The sequence below is a fragment of the Polyergus mexicanus genome, unplaced genomic scaffold (assembly GCF_030449975.1).
Source record: "Polyergus mexicanus isolate NDT 795.1 unplaced genomic scaffold, iyPolMexi1.0 SCAF_1, whole genome shotgun sequence".
In the NCBI taxonomy this organism is placed as follows: Eukaryota; Metazoa; Arthropoda; class Insecta; order Hymenoptera; family Formicidae; genus Polyergus; species Polyergus mexicanus.
Window position 1 is genome coordinate 10,142,467 of NW_027223321.1, and position 24,778 is coordinate 10,167,244.

The 24,778-nt window shown below is 36.4% G+C and overlaps 1 protein-coding gene across 3 annotated transcripts; it reads right to left on the reverse strand.

The window, feature by feature from the left end:
• Nucleotides 1-826: 826 nt before the first annotated feature.
• Nucleotides 827-24,759, reverse strand: Poe (E3 ubiquitin-protein ligase-like protein poe). 3 transcript variants are annotated; one of them, XM_070297770.1, is made up of 43 exons: nucleotides 24,638-24,759; nucleotides 24,367-24,464; nucleotides 23,658-24,109; nucleotides 22,935-23,459; nucleotides 22,585-22,748; nucleotides 22,179-22,416; nucleotides 21,981-22,098; nucleotides 21,348-21,505; nucleotides 21,024-21,192; nucleotides 20,663-20,889; nucleotides 20,432-20,555; nucleotides 19,966-20,192; nucleotides 19,315-19,524; nucleotides 14,489-19,009; nucleotides 14,240-14,397; nucleotides 13,988-14,134; nucleotides 13,858-13,890; nucleotides 13,261-13,462; nucleotides 12,990-13,179; nucleotides 12,522-12,905; nucleotides 11,951-12,414; nucleotides 11,721-11,834; nucleotides 11,374-11,586; nucleotides 9,636-9,812; nucleotides 9,375-9,549; nucleotides 9,153-9,303; nucleotides 8,850-9,078; nucleotides 8,615-8,764; nucleotides 8,218-8,520; nucleotides 7,879-8,105; nucleotides 5,959-7,735; nucleotides 5,697-5,858; nucleotides 4,932-5,556; nucleotides 4,651-4,841; nucleotides 4,389-4,565; nucleotides 3,833-4,249; nucleotides 3,355-3,750; nucleotides 3,134-3,268; nucleotides 2,687-3,028; nucleotides 2,056-2,510; nucleotides 1,579-1,903; nucleotides 1,337-1,496; nucleotides 827-1,246 (listed from the first exon to the last, which is right to left on the reverse strand). In XM_070297770.1, exons 1-43 carry the CDS (start codon nucleotides 24,757-24,759, stop codon nucleotides 1,182-1,184), a joined length of 15,897 nt encoding a protein of 5,298 aa, XP_070153871.1. In that variant the 3' UTR covers nucleotides 827-1,181. The 3 variants fall into 3 exon arrangements, with proteins under 3 accessions (XP_070153871.1, XP_070153879.1, XP_070153888.1); XM_070297778.1 differs by lacking the exon at nucleotides 13,858-13,890; XM_070297787.1 differs by lacking the exon at nucleotides 11,374-11,586.
• Between the last annotated feature and the right edge of the window lie 19 nt (nucleotides 24,760-24,778).

Genomic DNA, 24,778 nt, shown 5'->3' on the forward strand with positions numbered 1-24,778 from the left:
GTACCCTGTTCAATTCGATGCCGAAAAATTTGTCTGCAGTTTGCAATAAAAGAATCAGGGTTGCAAAGTTAAATGTAACGAGTAATATGCGCGTATTGCTGACAATATGCCGTTATATTATTCACAGATGATTGTTTACTATGTCGTGATGTTCGCAACATCGCGGATATTAATGATCACGTTTTATATATGCGATACATTAGACTTGTTTATAAATCGTACGTTTTTTTTAAATGTATTGCAGACATATTTGCATTTTACGGCTAACAAATTGAGTGGAAACAGATTTGTATTTTGCATTTTGATATCTTTTTCTACATTTTACACTGAGAGACCGATTTCACTGCCAAATTGATATCGCTCATTCTTCACGACTGTAAATAAGAATTTAATATTAAAGAATCTTTTGTATTATGAAAAATTCAAATTGTACGGACGCGAAACTAATTTTTCGAGAAAACGGAGGCTATATGCATAGACATAGACAATAGTGTGTTAACCACTTATATACCTTAGCGATAGCTTTATTAATCATATAAAGAATATAAGTATAGTTATTGTAATAGCGAGCGAAGAAACATTTACACAAAAATAATCGTGCGTCGTCGCCGATCGTTCACCATTCCTACATGATATATCGTAACAGTATTTGCTATTGCATTAATGGTAGTAAAAAACTGTTAGTACAAGATTTTGTATTTTCTTGTTAGTTCTATCGACCCTTCATATAACATCCCATCCTAATAATTGCAAAAAAAAACTATAATAGGATAATATCATTATAATAATTATCGGATTTCTTTTATAGAAAAAGAATTACATATTCAAACATTTTTATTTAGTCGCATTTTATTAAAGCACAAATTATTTTCATGTACATACATATCTATCTACGAGTAAAGATTTATAGCAGCAATAAAAAGTAGTTTGTAGTTTATAATCTTATATCTCTCATCACACATTTGTAACATAATTTTCATATTAAATAGTTTTATGTATTAAGAATATATCATGTTGAATCAACTTTTAACATGTGGAGCATTGAAATCCTTTCGATATAAAAATCTGTGATGAAAACGATTATATTGATTATACGATTATATTGATTATAGGCGAGAAAAAGGAAAAATGATTCGCCGGTAACAATGCCAGTAAGCTACATAAGAGAATTCCCAATATCTTCAAGCAAGACGTCGCAGGGTATCGTCAATATACGTAGAAGGATTTTGTATATCTTCTAATAAGCCTAAAATTAACAAAATTGATTTTTAATATTTTAATTGGATTGTAATATCGAGTCTTTTTATCGATCTCTATTTCGTTTTTACAAACTTACCAACAATATCGCAAAACTCCTCGAATGACGTGCACGGTAATAATTCATCGCGATATGACGAAAGCACGCGTTCTGAGGCTTTTAACATAGTTTCGTCATTATGCCTGATGTATTCAGCCAAAACCGAAGGCCACTGGTCATCGGATAAAACATTTACTTTCTGTAATTATTTAGAAAAAATATATAATTGCTATCGATATATGTGCATAGTAGTTAAACATTATTAAAGCTGTGTTTTAAACCTTGAAGAAATTTCCGTAAATACAATCCACTAGACCGAAGAAGACTAAAGTGCTCTTGTAAACAGAGTAATCCTTGGCGGTTGGTTCCATGATGGTCTTTGTGGTAGCCGAAGGGGACACATAACGTTGATGCGCGAGAACGAGTAATCGATTAAGATGCGTAAGTCTATGGGATTTCCATCGAGCAGGCGTGAAAAAGAGCAGCGAAAGGACACACTGATATAATGGGCCTTCTGCTTCATAACTACTGTCAAGCCACACTGAACCTGGTGGTACTTCCAAATAAGTCATTAAGGCTTTGTCCTCTCTAGTTCCTGATCGTGTTCTGCAAATAAATATTAGTTTATAATACCAACAGCATAGCCGTTAGAGAAAAACTATCTGTTTTTCTTTTATTTCTAATTTTATCAGCGCAAACCTCTGATTTCTTTTTAGTGTTCAATTTCTAGAGTACATTATCAAAATCGTTATACTCACGTATTAACGACATATAGAGCCATGTGTATCAAATACGGTATTATATGCATATTGGATTGGGGACCTCCACCGCCAGTGTCTTCGTGGAAACTCTTTTCTTGAGCGAATCGTAGGAGAAGTAATTTCAAATCGTGAACGGTCGACGGGTAGGATATATCACGGTGACTAGTACATTCTTGCAAATAAGTATTGTGCCTAGCTAAACAGCTGGCGAATGCAGACTCCGGAACCTGTGGGCCCCACAATGGCAGCAGTCCGTTGCATTTCGTATTAGCATTCTGTAGTGCCGCGCTTTCCCATTCATCTCTGGCACGCGCCAAACGCACCGCGGACATATGGCAGTCCACGTGAACCACGTTGAAATGCGTGACGGTCGTATAGCCTACGGTTTTTCGTTGCTTCGTTTCGAATTCTTCTACATTACAGCGCTTCGTGAATGTATAAACGCCTAATACCTATAGCAAAACAATATAAGAACAGAAGATCAGCAAAAAAGTAATAAGAAAAAAAATGATTAATTAATATTTTCGCTAATGAAAATCGATTCCAAAATTGCCAAAAGCTATATGTTTGCTATACTCTAATTTTAAAGTATTTTGTATAAGTAATGAAATCAATAGAAAATTATTACCATGTTTGGTTTAAATTTGTATCCTTCCCGACAAATAACGCAGACCAATCCAGTTTCATCACCCAGGTCTTCCATTTGCTGAAGAATTGTTCCACTAGCTGTCACCTGTCCCTTATCATTCGTTTGCATACCGAGCGCACCAAGTTGCCTTTCTCGCATTGCCATAGCCAGGCGTTTCTTCTCGCTGCGCGTGTGTTGGCGAGCTTCTTCGATGAGTTCGGCTACTTGCTTATTTGTACATAACGCTTCCAACAAATTCTCAGCTAGCGAGCCAACGTGTTCATTCGAAGACACTTGTTCCAATCTATGAATTATACTAATAGTAACTTGCGAAACTGTCAACTGCAAAGAAATGAAAAAAAGCAATATATCGCATTAGAATTCAATGTTTACTTCACTAATAAAAGAATTATGAAAATAGAGTATACAGATTATTGCGTATATTACCTGAGTCGGTTCGTGATCCGTAGCTAACCCTGTAAGGAATCGTAGTATATATTTCAGAGCTGGTTTAGATATGAATTCCTTCAGCTCGTCGCTATCTGTGCGTAATAGCGTAGGTTTAACGCATGGCGCGTGCACCTATAACAAAAGCAAAAAGAAAAGAAAAAGGTTAATTAGGTTTACATATTTTATATATTTTTGTCATGATTATGCTCTTTACTTACGGTGATATACTCAAAAGCATCTTTCACTATACCCATGCTTATGATATAATCTTTCAGCGTATTACCAATCGCATTTCGTTCGATGCCTTGAGTGAGTATACAGAACAGTTCTAGTTTCTGTTCGTCCTCGGATGTGTGCTCGAAATCGAATTTGTAAAAGTTCAACACAGGTTTGAAGTAATCGCACAAAAGCGCCATTTTCTCCTTATTGCCGTAAGTCAACGCTGCCAAGACTCTCGCAAGATGCGCGAGCACGCCAATGCTTTGTCTGACTGCCGTAGACTGCGTGCATGATAAAAGTGCCTTGATATGTTCCGGACCACCAAGAGTGCGCGAAAATGCCTCGAACGCACTTAACGGTTGCGATGCTGCATTTGTCAATATCGTTTCCATAATCTGAAATCGATATAAAATATTTTTTTTACGGTATTGCTTATGGTATACGAACAAAGATCTTTTCTTTCACGACGATGCTTACGTCCAATAATTGTTCAGTAATCTTCGCTTGAGCATTTTCCGACTCTGTAGCGAGACAACGCTGAAGAACGTCCAGAAATACGGTGACGGCTCCCAATTCGGGTTTGCTCAAAACCTCTTGGTTCTTCTTGACCTTCACGCACAATCTGAATAATTTTAATAGCACTTGAAGAAGAGGTCTCGCACGATTAACATCGTGTATTGCCGCCAATCTGTCTAACATGACTTGAAGACCACCGCAATCTGCCAATACATTTGCCATTTTGTAAACTTCCTCGTTATTCACCTCCTGTTCACTGTTGGCGTTCAAAGTTTCAACAAATTCTTCGGTCGCGTCACCAAGAAGACCGCGCATACGATATACCACGCGCATGGCGTCGCATTCGCCACCCTCTAACACCCAAATCTTCTTATAAATCTGAACATAAGAAAATACTGTATATAATCATTTCACAGGAATAATACAATTTGCTGAAATCGCATAGATATCAGCAGCTGTATAATATCGAAGATGGCTTTTATATTGTTACGTCAAAAACTATGAAATCAATTTTTACCTCCTTGACAGGAAGATCCAGACTGATGATTTTGTTATTGACGAGAAGTTCCATTCCGTTATCGTCTTCTAGAAGTGCAACTAACTCACAATCTTGACAGATCTTATTTTTAACATCTCTCATAAGTGGACCTAGTCCAGGTTCCAAACTGCTATAAGGATTTCCCAACATCCTTCCCTGCAAAGGTTTAAGAAAAATTGAGTATCTCTTTTCTAAATATAATAGGTATGAAAATCTTGTGGAAACAAATATGAAGACTCACCTGCAAGAAATCTTCCTGCTGTGGATCCTTCTCAAGAGTCAAGAAGAATTCGCCTATATCATTTTCTTCTGGATAGATAATCGAACACAATCTTTCAAATATGAATACCGGAGTGCGAACATCTTGAGGATTCTGCTTTTGTATTGTTTCAACACAAATTGCCATAAATGCCTTCGTCTCCTCTTCGGTGCCTGATATACATTTAATAACTGTATTGTCTCGTTACACAAACAAATATAATACTTAGTAAAAATGTCTAAGAAAATCTTGGAAATTGTTACCAGAGGTCATTTCTTCTAGGAGTTCTAATAATTTCTCTTGCGTATCATCGATCAGTCTAGTCCGTTGAACGACAAGTCTCCTAAGAGATAAATAACCGTTCAGTACTGCACCAACTAATCGGCCCTTATATTGTTGCTTGATATTTTCTTGTTCCAAGAAAGTTGCTAAAAGTTCCGTAAGCATCTTTAATGAATATCCCTGAGCAAGGTCACTAGTTAAAGTAGTTTCTTCCAGATGATGTAATTCCTCTATCTCCCGGGTCAATAGATCCGCCAATAAAGTCATTACGCCGCGTACTGCCAGGAATTGTTTCCAAGGTGACTGTCTGATTAAACTCTGATACAAAGTGAGGAACTCGGTGCTGCTTTCGCCGGCGATACGTAATTCTTCCAAGTAACAGGTCAGCAAGACTAGAACTTCCTTCTTTCTCTCCGTACCTTGACACAGGCTCTCGATCATGTTACAAGCGACCTGCCGTGCCAGTCGAGAACTAGGATTAAAGAGAACCTCCTTTAACCAAGCACCATCAGAAAGTTTCAATGGTTGAATGCCTTGATGCCTCATACAACGCTGATGCCATCTATGTCCATACTTTTCCATAAGATACAACACTCGAGTTTCCTCCTGGAACAAATCCAATAAATCATGAAATGATCTTAATTTTTATCTCTTATTGTGAAATATATAACGCACATATTACATAATTTATAATTAATAATTATTATAATATTTTATACTCGAATGTTATATATTTTATAACCAACCTTTTTAAGAGGTTTTGCCGTCGATGGTTCCGTTTTCTTAGCTGGCATACGGCGAAACCACTCAGAGTACGAATGCTTGGGATCGCCAGTGATCCATTTATTCACATCGATACTGATTCCTTCCGGTGGTTGCACTGTCGCCAGAGACTCGATGGTTTTATCCTAAAATTAATATTATATCATAAAATTACATATACTTTTTACAAATACTAAAAATGTATAATAAAAACAGAAAAAATGCTATGATTGATTAAACGCTTACTTTGTTTTTCTTGGAAACTGGTTGATCGGGTTTAATAAGACCTTGCAGAATTTTCAGACACGGCAGTATAATACTCTCCATTACAACGGGACTTTTTGACTCTTTACAAGCAGTTAGAAATAATTGCATGACGCATCGCAACTTTTGTTCCCAGCACGAGTCCTCCTTTTGCACGAGCGCCGCGAGAAGAGCCATCTCGTGTCGTACGGCGACCGAAAAATCCGGGGTGGCGACTCGTCCGCGAAGCGTCAGAGTGATTCGATTGGTTAGAAGCGAACATATCTCTTTGGTCGATTGCGCGTTATCCCTCGTAACGAGACACAACAGTTGCCGCACTTCTTCCTGCATCTGGACCGTACCTTTTCGCAAATTATTCTCTACGAGCTCTTGAATAAGCCCTTGTTTACATAAAACATCTCTGGCTACGCTGTTAGTAGCTAAAGCGCGTAACAACGTCAAACAATGCTCTGTGGCGGCAGACGCGCAACCGTAACAGCGTCCGACCGGTAAAACTATCGTTTCATCTTTTGTGACATTGTCGTTCATATTGGACGTACCATACGATAAAGATTGCGAGCTACTCTGACTACCTCGTTGATTTCTGTCATAAGCAACGAGCTCCCTACGACAGGCTAAAACACGTTGAATAATCTTACTGAGCTCCTCGAAGGAGGTCTTGCATTCACTGCAATATCTCTGCGCCAGTAACTGAATCGCTCTGTTCACTTGGGTACTACCAGACACCTGTATACCGTCCTCTAATCCTCGATCCAAACGATGCTCGGATATCTTCACGAGAAGCATTTCCAATGTCGGCTTGTTGGATATCAGAGTCTTGTATACCCTATCCGCTTTCTCCAATAAAGTATTGATAGTCGCTACCGTCTTCTTCCGATCATCGTCGTTCTCAATGGGATCGACGGCACAACACGGCCTACCAGTCAGAGTATAATCAAATTTAGCATATTTGCAGAATCCGCAAGCGTGGCATAAGAATGGATCTTTTTCATCGTAATTGATCGCTCGGCACTTGTGGCATTGAAACACATTTTCACCGCAATTTGCACAAATGCCGGGATTCGCGGGCACGCTGGCGGAACATCGCGGACATTGCAACGTCTCAGACGAAGCTTGAATGTTCTCGTAGAAATCGGCATACTCAATCATAAGATTGCAGGCTACTATCGGCAACGGGAATTCCATCTTGACCTCTGTCTGTCCCTGAGCAAGAGTGATCTTCTTCGCTTTGTGCCACATTGCCGGTTTATTCTTCAATTCTACGACAGCTTGCACAGATCGATTATTGTAATAAACATTGATGGTACGAACCATCTTTGTTCTCTTTAGATCGCCTATACGTAGAGTGATACGGCTGATGGTATGACTGCCAACCAGCTTCACAATCTGCGTCGTCGTCGTAAATTTCGAATCTACTTTAATTGATGATAGCTTGATCGTTGCCATTGGTACTTCTGGATTATTGCATACTAGGCAAGGTTCACTCTCCAAATAATAACCGTCCAGTTCAACGAATTGCGCAAGATTTACGTAAAGATTTGCGTTAGGATGTCGTGCGAGCAACTGATTCTGCGTATGTAAAACAGCAACTGCCTGCTCCATGTACGTATGCATCTTCTTTCCGGCATGTGGCGTTTTCAGACAGAAATAACCAAGTAAATCTACAAATTGCGCCGCTTTTCTGCCATAAGCTGGGAGCAGAGGCCATAAACGCCACAAAAGATCCAACAAGACTTCCTGATCTGTCGGCCCACAGTTTCTGAGAAATATAAACACATTTTATGCTTTATATTGTAACTTCATATTTTATATTGATCTATTATTATTACTTTTACTCTCTGTTTAAGAACTAAAGCAAAAACTAATTTTATTAATAGATAAGATAAAGTTAATATAACTCACTTATAAATTGCTAATATAAGAGAATGCGCTTGCCAACGAACGTTCGTATTATTCGTTTCAAGAAGGAAAGTTTGTATAAATTTCATCAACAATGTGGGATGCACTTGCTTTTGAATTTGCTCAACCAGAGTTAAACATTGTGCTTCTTCGAATTTAGCCTCAGTATCAGAATCTTCTGATTTTTCGCGTTCACGTCTCTCTTTCGTGCCAGTCGCCGATTTAGATTCCTGATTAAATTTATATGGATATTAACATATGCATCAAAGAAAAACAAAAAAAATTCACTTTTTAAATATGATTTAGTATGCGAGTTGAGTTATATTTTTTTGTTAAATTTACCTTTAATTTAGTATCTTTAGTCTCTTTGGATTTATTATTTGAACAAATAGCGCATTGCAATAACTGGAGCACCGTAGGGCTCACGCCTTCGTCCAAGAGTGTTGAGATGGCAAACAGATACGATAAAACGGTGTTTTGTTTTAAGCAAAATCGTTGCCAGTTTCCTGTGCGACTGGTAGCGATTTCCACGCAGCACTTGAGATGTTCGATTAATTCCACTAACGAATCGTAAGGCAGATTGATGAAATGCGGACGTGCGTGTGGCGGATCGTATCCACCAGTTGTGCAACACTGCTGTACGGACTATATAGCAATAGAAAAATTTAATATATAATTCAGCATATCTAATTTATAACGCTTTAAAACAAAATATCGTTATATTTTATGATATAATCACCTGCACGTGAGATATGAGAGCGTGGAGATCTCGCAATTGTCTATACTTTTCCTTGTTGCCGCAAATGAAGAGCAGCAATTTACGTACTTGTCGTCTAACAAACGGTGTTTGATAAGACATCATATATTCGCAGAGATAGAAATACCATGGCTGCACATATCAAGAAAGGGAACAATTCATCATTTATTCTTGCAAACAAGAAAAAGAAATCTACAAAAGAGCTATTGGCGATTACCTGTTCGAACGCAGGTTGTATCACGGTACTTTCCGCGTATTTGTGTACCTGATACGGCAATCGTAGTACCATTTCCGTCAATAATTGGGGATAGGGTTCGAATACATCGCCGGCGTGACCCTTGACATATTGACGCAGGAAGAACGGTGACATGTCAGGAGGCGATGCCGTAAGATGTTCCTTCAGTAATTGGCCTCCGATCATAGTACCAGACTCCTCTGTATTGGTACTAAACAAGATACATTCGTAAAATATTTATAAAATTTATATGCATCGATACACATTTGTATACTGTAAACTTACGTCTTCCAATAGTCGAGTAAGGCTTGCAGTAACGTTAGACAGTAATCGATAATACCGGCTTTGCTCAGTATCGCAGCAGTAGTTTGGGACACAAAGTTCGGGTTATCCAAGGAAGTCTTTGTAGCGTATTTTGAGCGAGACATAAGAACACCTAAGAAAATATCGTGACATGTGTAACACACATTAATGTAAATTTGAAATAGAAATAAATAATTCACTTACTTAATAAACGCATGATAACCAAATGGACCTCCCTTTTATTGCTACGCTCACATATGTTGCTCGTATCAGGCTTATCCATCTCGAGTTCTTTCACAAGCATTTGCAACAAACGTTCTACACAAGCTTTGTCTCTCTCGTCTTGACCATCAAGATCAGCAGTTAGCATTAACACAACCTGATGAAAAATAATAGTTTTATAAGACTACTTTTATGCAACAAATATTTTCCTGGTATACAACTTGTGATAATGCAAAAAAGTACCTGCATAAATGGAATAGCAAGTACTCCTCGAACGTTTATTAGATTGGGCACAAACTGTGTAAATCTGTCCAATAGTGAAAGCCGTATAGCATGTAGTTTTATGGTGATTTCGCCAGTCGTATCACTTTCCTGCTCAACACCCTGTTCTTGCTCGATACCTTCTTCTTGCTCAGTAGTCTAATATGGTGTGACAAACAATAATTCATGAATATAAAATATATTTTTATCGTTCATTATTAATTAATTTCGTGTTTCGAGGAACTCCTGAAATTCTATTTATCAGATTTATAGATGAGAATCGATAGAGTAATAGATATGCATTAATGATGCATATAATCTGAATATACATAAAAATTTATAAAAATATTGTTAATGCATGTGCAATATTCAGTCATAGTCTTTTTGATAAGATCATGGATGATATACTAATTCTATCAGAGTTCCAGGCAAAGTTACTTAAACTTTGGAGCTTCAATGAGGAATACAATTAGATTTAAATCAATTCTCGGCTTTTATTGTCTATTTTAAATAATTAGTTGTAATTTATTAATTTTTATCGTATTTAATTAGACATGTTTCCAGTTAACAGAGAGAAATTTCTTTCTGTGAAAGATTTTTCTAAGATACTATACATATAAAAGCCAATATCAGAATACATATGTTACACTTTATACCCCATTCAGACTCCAACAATTAATGGGATTCAACGAAGTCTTGTAGCACGCTTAATAAAAATGTTTTATGAGATTTTTGTGTGTTCAATCCTATATTATTTGATTTTTCGTTTTTGTGGCAGTGTGGATTAAAGGCAACTTTTGAGAACGGAGGTCCAAGTCTTTAATGATTAACAATATAGTAAGATAACAATATAATTAAACACATAATAAAGTAAGTTGAGATTAAGATAGCTAACTACATTACAGATTCATCCTTGAATCGAGTATGATAAAAGAAGATTAGTAAATTACCTAATTATAAACCTTTTAACAATGATATTTTTTTATGACAATATATAATTGCGTTAATAAGAGATTCTATTCAATCATTTATAACAAAAAATTCAAAATATATATAGCATATGTACATATAACATATATGCATAATATTAAATTTTGATATATTTTAACTTTTTGATGATTTAACTATAAGATTAATAAACCTAATATATATAATCACTCTCCATAAAAAATTGCCCCTTTTGATTATATGATTATGATTAATTTATGCAACATATAAAATAGAATGATGATAGATCATAATTTACGAATTAAAACTTATAAATTTAATGAAGTTTTTGATATATACACGTTATATATATATGGGTGATCTTTAAATCGATACTCTTTATAGGAAAAATCTAAAATTTTTATATGCATTAAACATGCGAGAAGAATTTCATATTTAAACTACCAGAGCAGAGAGTTATAGATTTTATCTTTCACATAAAAAATTAGTTATTAGATTTTTATAATCAACTACAATTCCACCAATAGAACAGACTATATAATCAGACCAATATAATCAGTTTCAAGACGATAATGATGAATAACATCGAATGAAATAAGGAAGAAAAAAGATTTTACACGTTATGAATAAAAGTAAATTTCTGTCGACATAACATTATAAGTCGATACGTTGGAATCGCGAATATAATCCAGTCGTTGCCGTCACTTCTCCTGCTTTCAAGAACATATGTAAGTCTGCTACGTAAACCTGTACTAAGGTACACGGAACTTACAGTGAAAGTTGTGGGAACATCTAGAGTATTAGTTTCAGAGCGTGGCGCTTGATTGACTCCAATTCCAATCGGAGGCATAGCATTGTCGGGAGCATTGTCTCCGTACGCGGAGCTCCTGCCGGAAACATTATGCTCCCCTGTCATGCTGTCAACGGCGCTGCCTCCGCTATCGCTTCCACCGCTCTCGCTACCCTTGCTACCACCACTACCACCCTAACATAAAATGTGTCCCAAGCGTTACTACGTATATGTGCAAATACTAAGACTCTGTTGATCCACGTCCACATACTTTCGGTGAATAGTATAGTGCCAAGGCTAGAGTATATATGCTAAAGATGTTAACTCACTTGTTCGGCGGGAGATGTTCGAAGAGTACTACCATCAGTGGCGGCAGTTGATCCCTCATCGTCGGAACCGCCCGCAGAAGCAGTCGTGTCGGAATAATGGCCCGCTTCTTGACTCTAATCCATGAAACAAATGTTTTTAAAGATTAATTATATTATTAAAAATCAAATATCGAATAAAATCCGAATAGTAGAAACGAGTTATTACAGAAGATTACAGAAGAGCGTGTTACCTGAGCAGCATTTGGAACTTGGACCAATCCCTGCGCCGCTAAGTTCTGTAAGCTTTGTAATGTGGAGCCGCTTAAATTCTGAAGACTCTGTATACCCTGTAAATTGGGAAAACTCTGCTGGAATCCTTGTCGCAATGCTTGCAAATCAGCATGACCTCCTTCATGGTCTTGCAAGCTCAAGGCTATCGCAAGTTCCACCATTGCCTCATCGTCGGCATCCGGGGGCACATCGAGCAACTGCGGGAAATTACCCGCGCTGAGCAACGCTTCCAACGGATGATGATTAACCACTCTCGCGGCAGCCGAGTTCTGATTTCCTTCAGCAGCGCCGAGCATATCCGCCACTCTGTCTACCGCTTCTACGGTTTCAATATCAAAGTGCTGCTCCACGTCGCGATCCACCGCATCTTGAGAAGCCTGTGATGGAACTGAAACGGATTTTTCTTCAGTTTCGGCAACTACACCTACAGACAAAGAAGAAATATATCAACCATGATATAAATGAAAAAATAATAATCGAATATCTAGTATCTTTTTGATAATTTTAAGATGCCATGCTCCATTCCTATACCTGGAGTACTGCAGTTTGGCGGACTCGGTATATACACTCTCCTACGTCTATATCTGGGTCTAAGCACTCTGATTATCGCGTGCTTAGCACTAAAACTGATAGTGGTGTCTGAAGACAGTAACAACTGTAAATACAGTTTAGCGGCTATCGGGGTATTATTTTCAACATCACATATCGCAAAAGCGTGAACGATCTCCACGATTGCATGAACCGTTCCCTCGGCATGTGTGAGTCCTGGCACGACTACCGGAGCAAGTGCCATATTCTTAGGATACGCCATATGTAGAGACCACAGTATTTCCATCAATTGAATGACCAAATGTTGATTTCCATCTGCCTTGGTGCGCGAACGAGCTTCCAGGCGATCCTTCTTGAAAACGGGTACTAGGGATGAAAATGAATTTAATGTCATAGTACTTGGTTACCTTAAATTTTGAAAAAATATCAATAATCGTATAGTACACGTACTGCTATTTTCGTCAATTGACTTATTCGCGTACTGTTCGGCAAATTTTGCAAGATTGTGGGGGCGAGAAACGGCAATGGCACGAACAATAAGCACGAGTCTATAATAGTTCTCTGCATCGATATCTGTGGGATCGTCAGCTTCCCTCATTGACTTTAAGGACTCGAGAACGTGCGATAATAATGCATAATCCTGCAAAAGCAACGCGCGAAAGATATATAACATATATGTATAATTGTTAATGAACATAATGGATGATCGATCTCCGTATACCTTATGGAAATGATAAGCCTGTTTGGTACTATGAAGAGCAGCTAACAAAGCCGTCGTATGCATTTGCACAGATGATGGCGTAGGTAATATTAATAATCGCGATGCGACATCGATCGCTGTGGTTTTCAGTGAGGATTTGTTGTCATCGTGCGAGGATAAGATGAACGAGAATTCCAGGACTTTGAGAACGCTGGCTATCATTCTAAAAAAATTTCGCTAAATTATTAATTATATTCATTAATCATGTTCTTGTAATAATGTGTACTATATTTATTGATTGTATACATCATATGTTAATTTAATTACATTACATTATCATATGAGCTAAATAATTAGTTGACAATTGGTAATATGATTTATTAAAAAAAGTAACTTTAAATGTTTAAATTATAAATCCTAAATAAATTGTTAACAGAAAATTTGTTTCGCATACTGTCAGTCAAAAATAAATCTTTCTGTCTCTTTCTTTCGTAAAACTTCCATTATATATTTGAGTAATCATTTATAGATTATTAACTCTATATAAAACACCAATTGTCGAATCTTTATTCCTCTCTACTATGTTTTTACAATAAAAAAATTATAATATGCCCTTACCTTTCTATGTTAACCGAACTATCCTTTGTCGTTCTGATACAATATATACATGGATTAAAGAATACTTTCTTTATAAAATAATTAATTTACTAAATGTACTTCATACAAAATTAATATTCTGTTAACGTACTTATCGATAGAGGATAATGGTACAGGAGAAACAATGGTATTGTCAGTCTCGTTATTGATCGTCGTGATTGGCGCAGATGTTGGTTGACAAGATTGGATCTCTTCTATCTCTTCAGGCCATCCAAATGCATCCTTGGTCTTACCGTATCTATATAGAAATAAAAAAATGTTAACACCATTAGGTATGTTATGCTTGTATTTAAAAAAAAAAACATTCTTACGATTCTATTTTCAAAATTGCAATTGTACTAACATTTTTATTGAATCGACCATAATAACGCCTTCTGGATCTTGAGACGGTCCAAAAGTGATGATTAGTTTTTTATCAGCTTGGAGACTTTCTTCTCTTGTTAAAGGAATATCGAACCAACGGCTTCTAGTTAACGTAGTCCGAATACTTCTGCCAAATATCTTTATAAAGACAAAATTGATATCATCAAAATCAATAGTTTTAAAAAAAGTCTTCGTATATTATCAAATAAACATCGATATCTCCACTCACCTCAATGTACAAAGGTGCCCTTTGAATGTCTTGATTGCCAAAGAGCACTCGTATTCCCGTCATTACTAAAATCGCATCGTTATTCGTGACTTCCACATTAAAGCCCATAGCCTTTGTGGAAACTACGTACATTCCGGTAGTATTTAAGCGATGCTTGATCTGCGCGACGTTATAAATCTGCAATAAATCGTTGCCGCCGAATTCGACATCGTTCATCACTTGGCAATGTTCGAAAAAATCAATGGGAAACGTGATGGATCCCGACGGTTTTCCCATCTTGTTTGTCTTCTTTTTCCGCGCCGGTTTGATACCGGAGTTGGTGCTAATCGGCTGTACGGTGGATGACATCCAAAATCCAGTTTGCTCCATACCGGCCATGTAGATTCTCAGACTTCCGTCTTCGGACAGTAATATCAGAGTCGTACGATGTTCAGCGTTCGAACTGGGATGTCGAATGGCAACCATATCCATAATCTTTGCTTTCGCGGGCACAATCTTGATCTCTTGTATCATGATCGTATCGGGTTTGATCATCAGTATCACCGGATTATTACTAGTTTGCAAGATGGAACAGACCAATCCAGGATGATTCGCCACTTCGCTCCACTGGCACAAGGGTTGTGGCTGATTATTGTTGGATTTATTTCCATTCGTCTTATTACTGGCGAGATTAATCTGAAATACGACAGTAGTATCGGAGTCCATATCTTTTAACGGCGCTATAAAGCTCTTGCCGCAAGCATAACTGAAGAATAGCAGTTGAAGAGCGTGTGAATAGTAGATAGAGACTCCTCCGCCGCACACTTGACCATTGTCTATTATTTCCGGATGAAAAACGTCTAATGTATTTGTCACATAGAAAGCACCATGCTTGGCCTGACTCTCTTCGTCCATCTCCTGGCTATAAATATATCCGGCGGAAGACATGAGTAACATGTGGAACGTACCGTCTTCTGCGTGCATGAATGTGCAATCTCGTATCTTTCCTGTCGGCACGAGGAAATAATACTGCGGACTTAGCGCGTCCTTTCCCAAATCGTAAATTTTGACAAAGTCAGCGGTAACCAACGCCAACTGCGTCTGTGCACCGGGAAGCCACAATGCTTTAATGATGAAATTCCCGCTCTCAAGCTGAGGATGTAAAACTAGATGATCGGATACTGTACCGGAACTGTTGAACGTAAGTACGTGACAATCCTTAAAACCGCAAACGGCTAAGAAATCCTCGTTCCATTGATTTCCGGTAACCGAAAGGACAGTGAAAGGTACCGGAGCTGAAGCGAGTCTCGTCAGAGTCAACTTTCTCTTAGAAGAGTCAGCTTGCTTCAACAATGCACTAAGCTGCAACACCGTTATTTTGCCCTTCTCGTGCGAAACAGCCAAATGCTGTCGTTTACCGTGCGGAGACGACAAACAACACATGGCGACACGTCGTATCATGTGAGCGGACAACAGTTGTCTAATCGTTTGACCCTGATCGCCCGAATAATTCATTCTAACATTTTCAAATGCACCCTCTTGAGATCCCAGAGTCGGCAACATAAGCTGATCCGTATGCTCGTATTTTTTGTCGAGCGTATGTAAATGTTTTAGTGCCAATTGAGCTCGCGCATGGCAACCAACTGGCGAATAGCGCTGACAAGATGCGTCCACCGCGGGTACTAATGCGCGTGTTAAATTCACTAATGAAGATACCAATCCGCTCTTACATAATTGAGAATATATCCAATCTTTCGAAGATTCCAATTGCTTACTCAAATAAACTTGTCTCTGAGTGTCGCGTCCACTTCTTTCGTGCTTATCGTATGAATTATGTACAGGACTGGACGCCCGTCGGCGTAGACTACTCGTTAGAAGCAAGCTGTTTTCCGTGGAAGCGCCAACGTTACTGTATGGTATATTACCGGTTGGTTGATGCTCTGAGCTTTGCGGGCTACGCTTTGTCAACGCCTGACACGATCCGTCGTCCTTAGCGCCGCAGTCGCAAAAGAAATTTCCATACTTGGCGTACGTGACGTCATGACTACGATGACAGACTCGGGCGCACACTGTGCAAACACCGACGCCGTCGACCATGTTGCACGTGTGACAGTGATACCAATGCTGATTCATAAACTCCTTCTGCGTGATTGTAAAGGTGCATAGTTTATTGCAGAGACTATCCTCGTCTGAGTCTTCAACTGCACTGTCATCATCCTCATGCGGAATCTCGTCTACCCAGTCGCTGTCATTTACGTCGCTATTATTCGGTATAGCACCCTCCCACGGTGGACTAGTGGCTCGATCCTGGGACTGCGCCTGTTGCGGACAGATTGCACCTACTATGTCGGCTATGTAGTTCAACATACAACAACCCGCTTCAATGTACGGCGATGACGGTTTGTCGAAAGTTTGCGGATCTTTGTTCATTATCTGCTCCTTACAAAGTTCAATCCACTCAGTGGCAGCTTTGAACAGCAATGCGTGTCCTTTTTCTGAACCGGCATCAGCCAACGTAGACATGATATGCATCAATTCAGAGAACCGATTTCCTTCGATGGTAGGAGAAAGGATGTGGTACGCTAACGGTATAAGAGCTTGAAGAATGGTTATTGAGACGTTTGTACTGACGTTGCTTTTATCTTTCACTATATAATTAGTAAGCGCTCGCAAGAAACGGCTGTTCTCGTGGTTCGAATGCTGCTCGTCGTTACTTATTGCAGGTTGATTGCTGCCAGAACCGTCAGAAATCGCCCATTGAGTTTGTTCATTATTAGATGCGTTATTTCTTTCATCCGATTTCTGGCCATCTTCTGAGGTTCCGGAAACAGTTACCAATGTATTTGTAACACCAGCGATGGATGTTGGTATATTCGTTGCAGAAACAGTTGTTGGTACATTCGTCGCTCCCAATATAACGTGTCTCAGCCACGTCTGTAATTTTTCACTCTCGACATTGGCGAAATTGGCCACTGAATTGCATAGACGATCCAATGATCCATCATTTGTCGTTTTTTCGGTTGTTCTAAATAATGTGTTGAAAAAGTGTAAAATGTACATGCTAAATTGGGACGAAGCCTGTGGCGACGTTATAGACAATAAGATAGACACAAGACTATGATTTGTATCAGGAGCAAAAAACAAATCTAAAGCTTTACATCCGAGAGGTTTTTCCAACAGTCGCTCCCAATATTTTATACACTGTTTCAAGATCTCCTCGTCGATAACAATGCCAATGGATCCGTCTGCATTATCGGTATATTCGATTATCAGATTGTATGTATGATTCAGAACAAACAGATGTTCGCGTAAGTGCCGCGCTTCATTATCGTTATCCTGTCCTAATAATTTGATCAGAGTGTTAGTAGCCATTTCTCGAAGGTAGTCGGTACGAGCGTCCATTGACAATGAAACGAAAATGTCCACGGCTTGAGAATGTATGTCGGATTGTTGTTCCGGAGTTGTTGCAGGAGTGATATACTCCATCATAAATGAAACCAAACAGTAAAGTAGGTTTTTCAACGATGGATTAATAGAAAACATTGGATGTTCCGACAAGGAACTGACATGATAATTAACTGTAGTAAAAATGTAGCTTTCTGCTGGTATTATATCATTCGCGTACGTGTTCCAAGGAACAGGAGCAAACGCGATACTCTTCCACTTATCCAGTGCAGATTTAATGCAGCTCGGTAAAAATGAGACCAGTGACGACTCCGTTCCCCAATTCGCGCCTGTCATCGACAAGATATTATCCAAAATCAAATAGTCCCGTATACCATACTTTCCATCTTCCTCGGTAGATTCGAACGTATGATACAATATGTTGGACCGACATGACAATAAGATAGCGTCTGTCAACGATAAAATATGCGGTAAAATTTCAATTATCATTTTAGTCCTGTTTGAAGGTGCGGAATCTGCATTCTGTGTACTTTTGGAAGTCTCAATGTTCTCAGTAGAATTTTTCGATATGCTCTCGTCCATAAGAACTTGCAATTTTCCTACAACTGCAGCCAATATACACAAAGAACCGAGTTTCGGCAACGATGCTTTCGACATTATCTTATCACTGGCATTATACTCTGGTTTGAGCGAAACAATACAATTCTTAGCAAGGGTAACATCGTATTTGAGAGAGTTTACAGTAGATGATACTGTCTTTAATAAATTTTCGGCATATTGCGTGTACATTCCTTGCTTCACCAAACAATCCTTCATCCAACCAGTAAAAGTTTTATATGCGGCTCTTGGACCCCATATCAATGAATGAAGCAACATCGGTCCAGCCGGTATTTCCTCACCGAGAGCTAATTTATTCATATAAGGAGTCGAGGGAGGTAACATCAGTAATAATTCCCAACATATGGAAAAGCAATATTGAATCGCGCATAATCCGGTAAATGTAATTTTTTCCTTATTTTCAGTACCGCTTTTTCTATGCATATCAGTTTGATTAAGTACATTCAGGATGTCGATCAATGCATCAACTAAAAGAGGATATTTCATTTTATCTGGTGTGCCCAAAATAAAGTTACACGCCTGTAAAGATAAGATAAAGAGATTATAAATAAAAGATTAAAGATTTAATCACAGAAATATGTACTACAAAAAAAAAAAGAAACTTTTTAAAAAAGAAGAAAAAACTTTGTTAGTACATTAGATTTCTGCTATAAAAATTAAATATAGATGCATATACAAGTTTTATTATGAATCAAAATAAATAATTGATGTTAGCTATTCCAAACTAATATATTTTCTATGAAAAAAAAAAACTACTACTTTTGTATAAAAAAGTGATTCATGTTTTCTCTGCAATAATCGATTGATTCATATGTAATACATACTAATCCATCTAGTTTTGGTGCATCCTGGTTATTAAAATCTGTTCTTGATAGATTATAAAAACGTGGTTTCATTGAAAATTCATCTTGTGAGCCATATTTACGATAATTATCTTCTATTTCTACCCAAGGAGTAAAAGCTCTGGCAGTCTGTTTATTTCCATCTTTGGTATCACATACTAAACTTGTAGCAGAAAACAGATTCCATTGTACCTGTATAAAAAAAATACACACACACACACACACACACATATTATAAATATAAATAATAATAATGTTTTGGGAAAGAGTGAAAAGTATTGTGATTAACATAAAAAAAATGTACAAGATGTTTACTACCACTCAGATGGCACTTTCACACTGGTGGCCCTGGTATCTTGCATCAGATAGATAATAATTTTATTTTAGCATTTAATAAATTGGTGTCATTACAAAATCACATAATAGTAAAATATTAAATAAATTAAAATATTGTTACATCTTAAAGTAAAATAAGATCAGTGACACAATACTTTAACTTATTTTATTAATTTACATTGCAATATATATATATATATATATATAAAGTAATGACAATTAAGGAATTATCAAATGCAGTTTAAAAGTCATATGCAAATATGCTGCGATAAAAACATATAGTAACAAATGTCTTACTTGTTCAAGTAATACCGGATGTGCATCATACAGATGCTTCATCATATATTCGAGTAAGAGCAACAATCGGGATAAGTGCAATAATTGAGAATCTTTCATTGCCATTTTAACTGCTTCGCTGCAGCGCACTGCACCGCTTCCTGTTACAAGTAGCACAGATTTCTTCTGCATTAAATTTAAGGAATGGAATAGGAAGAGTACCAACTGGGCATGTTCAACATTTAAATCTGTAAACATACATTAGTATTAATGTTACATCAATAAAGAATAAAATATTATGGATGTTATCTAAAATGTATTCAAAATTTAGTTGCAATAGAATTATGTAATTGTACATATTGAATAAGCAAATATAAATAAGTATAAGACTAAGCTAATTAAGAGAATGAAAAAAATGTTTTACAGCTTTAGGAGAAAAAATACATATATATAGTTTTAATAGTTCAATGAGAAATTCGTACTTTACCTTCATTTTCAGCTTCATATGTTGTTTGAGGATTACATACATTTTCAACCATAGTTGTTACTAATCGATGCCATATGCTGATACATGCAGCTTCCCTCTCCAATTGAGGTTTTAAGAGCAATACCTAACCATGAAAGTTTTTGAAAATATATGTTAAATAATTATCTTTAAAATTAAAAGTCGCGTATTCTCAGAAAACTAATGCAATATCATTAAATAACCATAAGGTACCTGTGCGAGTACACTAAGAGTTCGTGGATATACTTGAAGAGGCCATGTAGTCGTACTATAGACTTCTGTAGACCAAGGATTTACACCCAAGTGCTGAAGTAAGGTATTTTGGAGAGATTCGCTTAATGTATTCCACGCAAGTAAATTATGAGTATAACGACTTAAAGCTTGAGAAAATTCCGAATACATAGCGCCTAGCGTAGCGCCGTAAAATGCAGAAATTGTGCCTAAAAGTTAACAATTTTGTGTTACAATATTATACTTTTAATGTAGAATATGACATAAGTAAAATAAAAAATGTGATGCAATGAACATAAGTTTTAATATAAAATGCACACATAGTAATTACATAAAAATTCACCCGTTTCTGTTCTAGCTGTTTCATGATCTAAATCTCTTATGATTGCTGCCAATATAACCATTTGTTGCTCAACTAAGCCATTAACTACATATTCTCGAACATAAGTACTTCTGCTACCAATCAAGTGTTTATTCATAAATTGGAATATTTTTGTCGCAAGTGAAATATACTGTAAAAAAAAAGGAAAAGATTATTAAGATAAAAGCGAACAAATTATTAAGTTATTTGTTATATATAACTTATAGCTATTATAAATGTATCAGATATTTAAATGTGAGTTTATATCACATCAATTTAACAAAATAATAATATTTAAAAACATACACCATGTGGCTCTCTATTGTCAGGAACAATGGTGGTAGTGGTAGTACGTTCTGCACTTGCTTCATTATTTGTTTCTTTATTGGTATTTGTTGAAGTCTCGTCCGACGGAGCAAGAGTTTCTTCAAACCATAGTCCCAAGATAGGTTCGCTGTCCTCCTCTACTGACATAACAGTTTGTTCTATACATATAGAGCGAACATATACTATTACATTAATATAATTATTGGTATATAAATATCAGCATGAACACTTTGAAGCTGCATTCAAGTATGTAATATGTAAGTCATATTACATACCACTGTATATCACACAACTTACTTCAAAATTAATTTTCATACATCAATTATAGCAATATACTACTATTTACTAAAAATTAATGTAATTTTCTAGATTTATAAAAACTATAAAACAAATTTTTTTAAATAACATTGATATGTTTTAACATTCCTATTATTCACTGTATAATAAAAACAGAATTGCAGAGAATGAAATGAAGATTATCTACATTTTTGGGGCATACACATACATATTTTAAACAAATACACATTTTTCGTAACTAATATACTTATTAAATATTAAAACTAAATACATATAAATATCAATACAATATATTAGATGAATATATAATATTACCCTCATCAGTGGAATTCTCTGAACAACTCAAAAGATCTTCATAATATGTAGTAGAATCGGATTGACTTAATGCATCTCCTTCTAAAGGATGCTTTTGTATTCTTTTTAATGTGCAAGCCTGCAATAAGAAAAAATGTAGTAACAAAATATTGTCTATGTTTTAAAATTAATATAAATGTCTATAAAATAATCCATTACCTTTCTATAACTAATAGTAGCCAAATAAAACAGCAGATGATTTAATGGCACCGCTTGTAGGAACGTTACTGCCCTTTGCAATGCTGTAGCAGTAGACAAGATATCTAATGGCGCTGGTTCAGGAACTGCTGTGATTACATCTGAATTAGCTTCAATAGATACATCTTCAAGAAGTGCACTCATTAAATTCAATGCATGCGATGCTAATGCTACTGATAATACACCAAATCCCTGTTGCCTGGAAATTTATTATACAAATATATTTGCTTATTTCTAATATATACTCATATATATTTTATGTATGTTTATTATGTATACATATCAAAATATATACAATATAGCTTAAAAAGTCTCTAGTAAAGTCTTTAAAATATGATATCGTGTATATAAAACATGTAATAATTACACTTTCATAAGATTTACACGTCCACCTCCATCACGAGCTTTGCTCGGTGATTTTCCCTTTTCCTCTTTCCCTTTATCCGCAGCACTAAAACTACTCACAGTTAATTGTGCTTGCAATCCAGCAACCAAGAGCCATACCCCAATAAGTAAATGATTTTGCAAAATCTATACATAGAATATATAAAGAATATAATTACATAAATATATATAAGATCAAAGAATTTTTTAAATAAAACTTTGAGATAAATAGCACGCAAGATGGTACATACTTAAAATTACAATATTACAAAGTTAACAAAGAAAATTTTTGTGTGAACATCTAAAGTAACAAATCTCATAGAAATTACTTACATGTCCTCCCGCACGCGTGCTATTTTTGATGACGTTTGATACTTGTCCAAATATTTCTAGACTCTTTTCAACAACTGTAATTGCCAGAGTATCGTACTCTTCATCAGTGGTTTTTGCATTCTGATTAGCTTGATTACTTGTTGTAGTATTTGTACTACATTTAGGAGATACTGCATTTGTTATGCCAACTATGCTTGATGCTGTTGCATTTGCAATTGAACAATATAGACAAGACATAGTCAGCAGTGACAACTTTTCTAATTTTTGTGGTGTTAAAGGTTCAAGTATCGGGAGAGATATCACATTATGTACAATATTAATGTCGCTAACAACTGAATGTAGACTATGTCTTATTGTATGCGTTTCTGATGCATTCGCCGGCAGACTAAACCCCTTTTTCGATAAATAAGCTTGATATTTTCGTGTGTAGCGTGACAAATGTGGAAGATTTAAGCACATATCCAACAAAGTATCACCTGCTCCCATATTTTGCAGTGTACTTATATTGTTTGCAACAAACATCATCTGCAATATGTATTCGATTTTTACTTTTTGATCTTATTAATTTATTTCCTTCATATAAAAATACTTTATTTTATACAATAATATTATATAATGTAACAAAAGAACCTAATTTATTAAAACTAATAACATACATAAATATAAAGCAACAAAAATATTTTGCTCACAATAGAAAAATATTTATATTTCATAAATACAAACCTTAGTATCAGAATGCGTCTCGTTTGTGGCAGCATTTATATTTTTGCTCGTGCTATCAGCGGAAATTTCATTAGCAAGAATCAAGGATGAGGAAAAATCTTGCAATGGCATTGTCAACTGCTCGAGGATACTAGTAGATAAATCACAACGAGACCGCATAGATTCTTTTACAGATTGTTGAGGGGATTCCTTTTCTTTGCCACCTGACAAAACTGTTATATGGGGTGGTGCTTTGGAATTCTTTATTATAGAAACGAGAGCGGTTTCCTCCACAGATGTAAGTAAAGATTGTCCAATACATAATGCTCGTATTGGGAGTAATAATTGTTTTGTAGTCAAAACTGTTGGTACAACATCTCCTGACTGTATTTGCTGCTGTGACAGTTTATCCACAAGATAAGCAAGTAGAACTTTGCATGCTTGACAAATGATAGATATTTGACTTTTGGCAACTGTAAAAAATTTGTTTCATAAGACTTGACATATAAAGTCAATATCCATAAATAGTCCGTGTGTGTTCAGGTAGGTTAAAAAATCTGATGTCATTCCATTACTTTTCAACATTCAACAAAAGATATATAGAAAATAAAAAAAAATAAGAAGTATTTATACTCATTCGTAAATTTAAGTAAATTTAACATACATGTATATTATTCAAGAAGTATTTTCGTATAGTCATAGTCACTTACGAATGCGCGGTACTACTTACATGTATTTACGCAACCACTAATGCAATCTGCCAACAGAGCAGCGACCGCCGTATAAAAGATATCATATTGATCCTCATGAGAAACGAACTTGTTTTCACTGTAAAAACGAAGAAAAAGCTGTACTCGAACAGATAAATAAAAACGATAAATTCGATTTGTGGTAACAGACATCCATTATACTATACTGTCACCAAAGAGCGCAACGTATTTTTGCATTATCGAAGAGAAAGCGATTTAATAGGTGTTCAATCCTGACGAATTATTACCTACCTTTTAACGATGCTCTTAACCAGATCAATAACGTCATTTTTATTAAACGAGCGTGGCGAAGTTGCTAATATTAATTTCATTACTGAAAGCCACTCATCGTGGCCACCACTCTTAGCCGCCATTTTCGATATACTGAATACT

What these genes read in the sequence shown, in the direction of transcription:
- Poe (XM_070297770.1), bottom strand. Translation starts at nt 24,759, where the DNA reads ATGGCGGCTAAGAGTGGTGGCCACGATGAGTGGCTTTCAGTAATGAAA. An exon ending in TAGTGGTTGCGTAAATACAT is followed by an intron (nt 24,110 to 24,366) that starts GTAAGTAGTACC and finishes AATTTTTTACAG; the next exon opens with TTGCCAAAAGTCAAATATCT. An exon ending in ATGTTCCCACAACTTTCACT is followed by an intron (nt 9,813 to 11,373) that starts GTAAGTTCCGTG and finishes ACACCATATTAG; the next exon opens with ACTACTGAGCAAGAAGAAGG.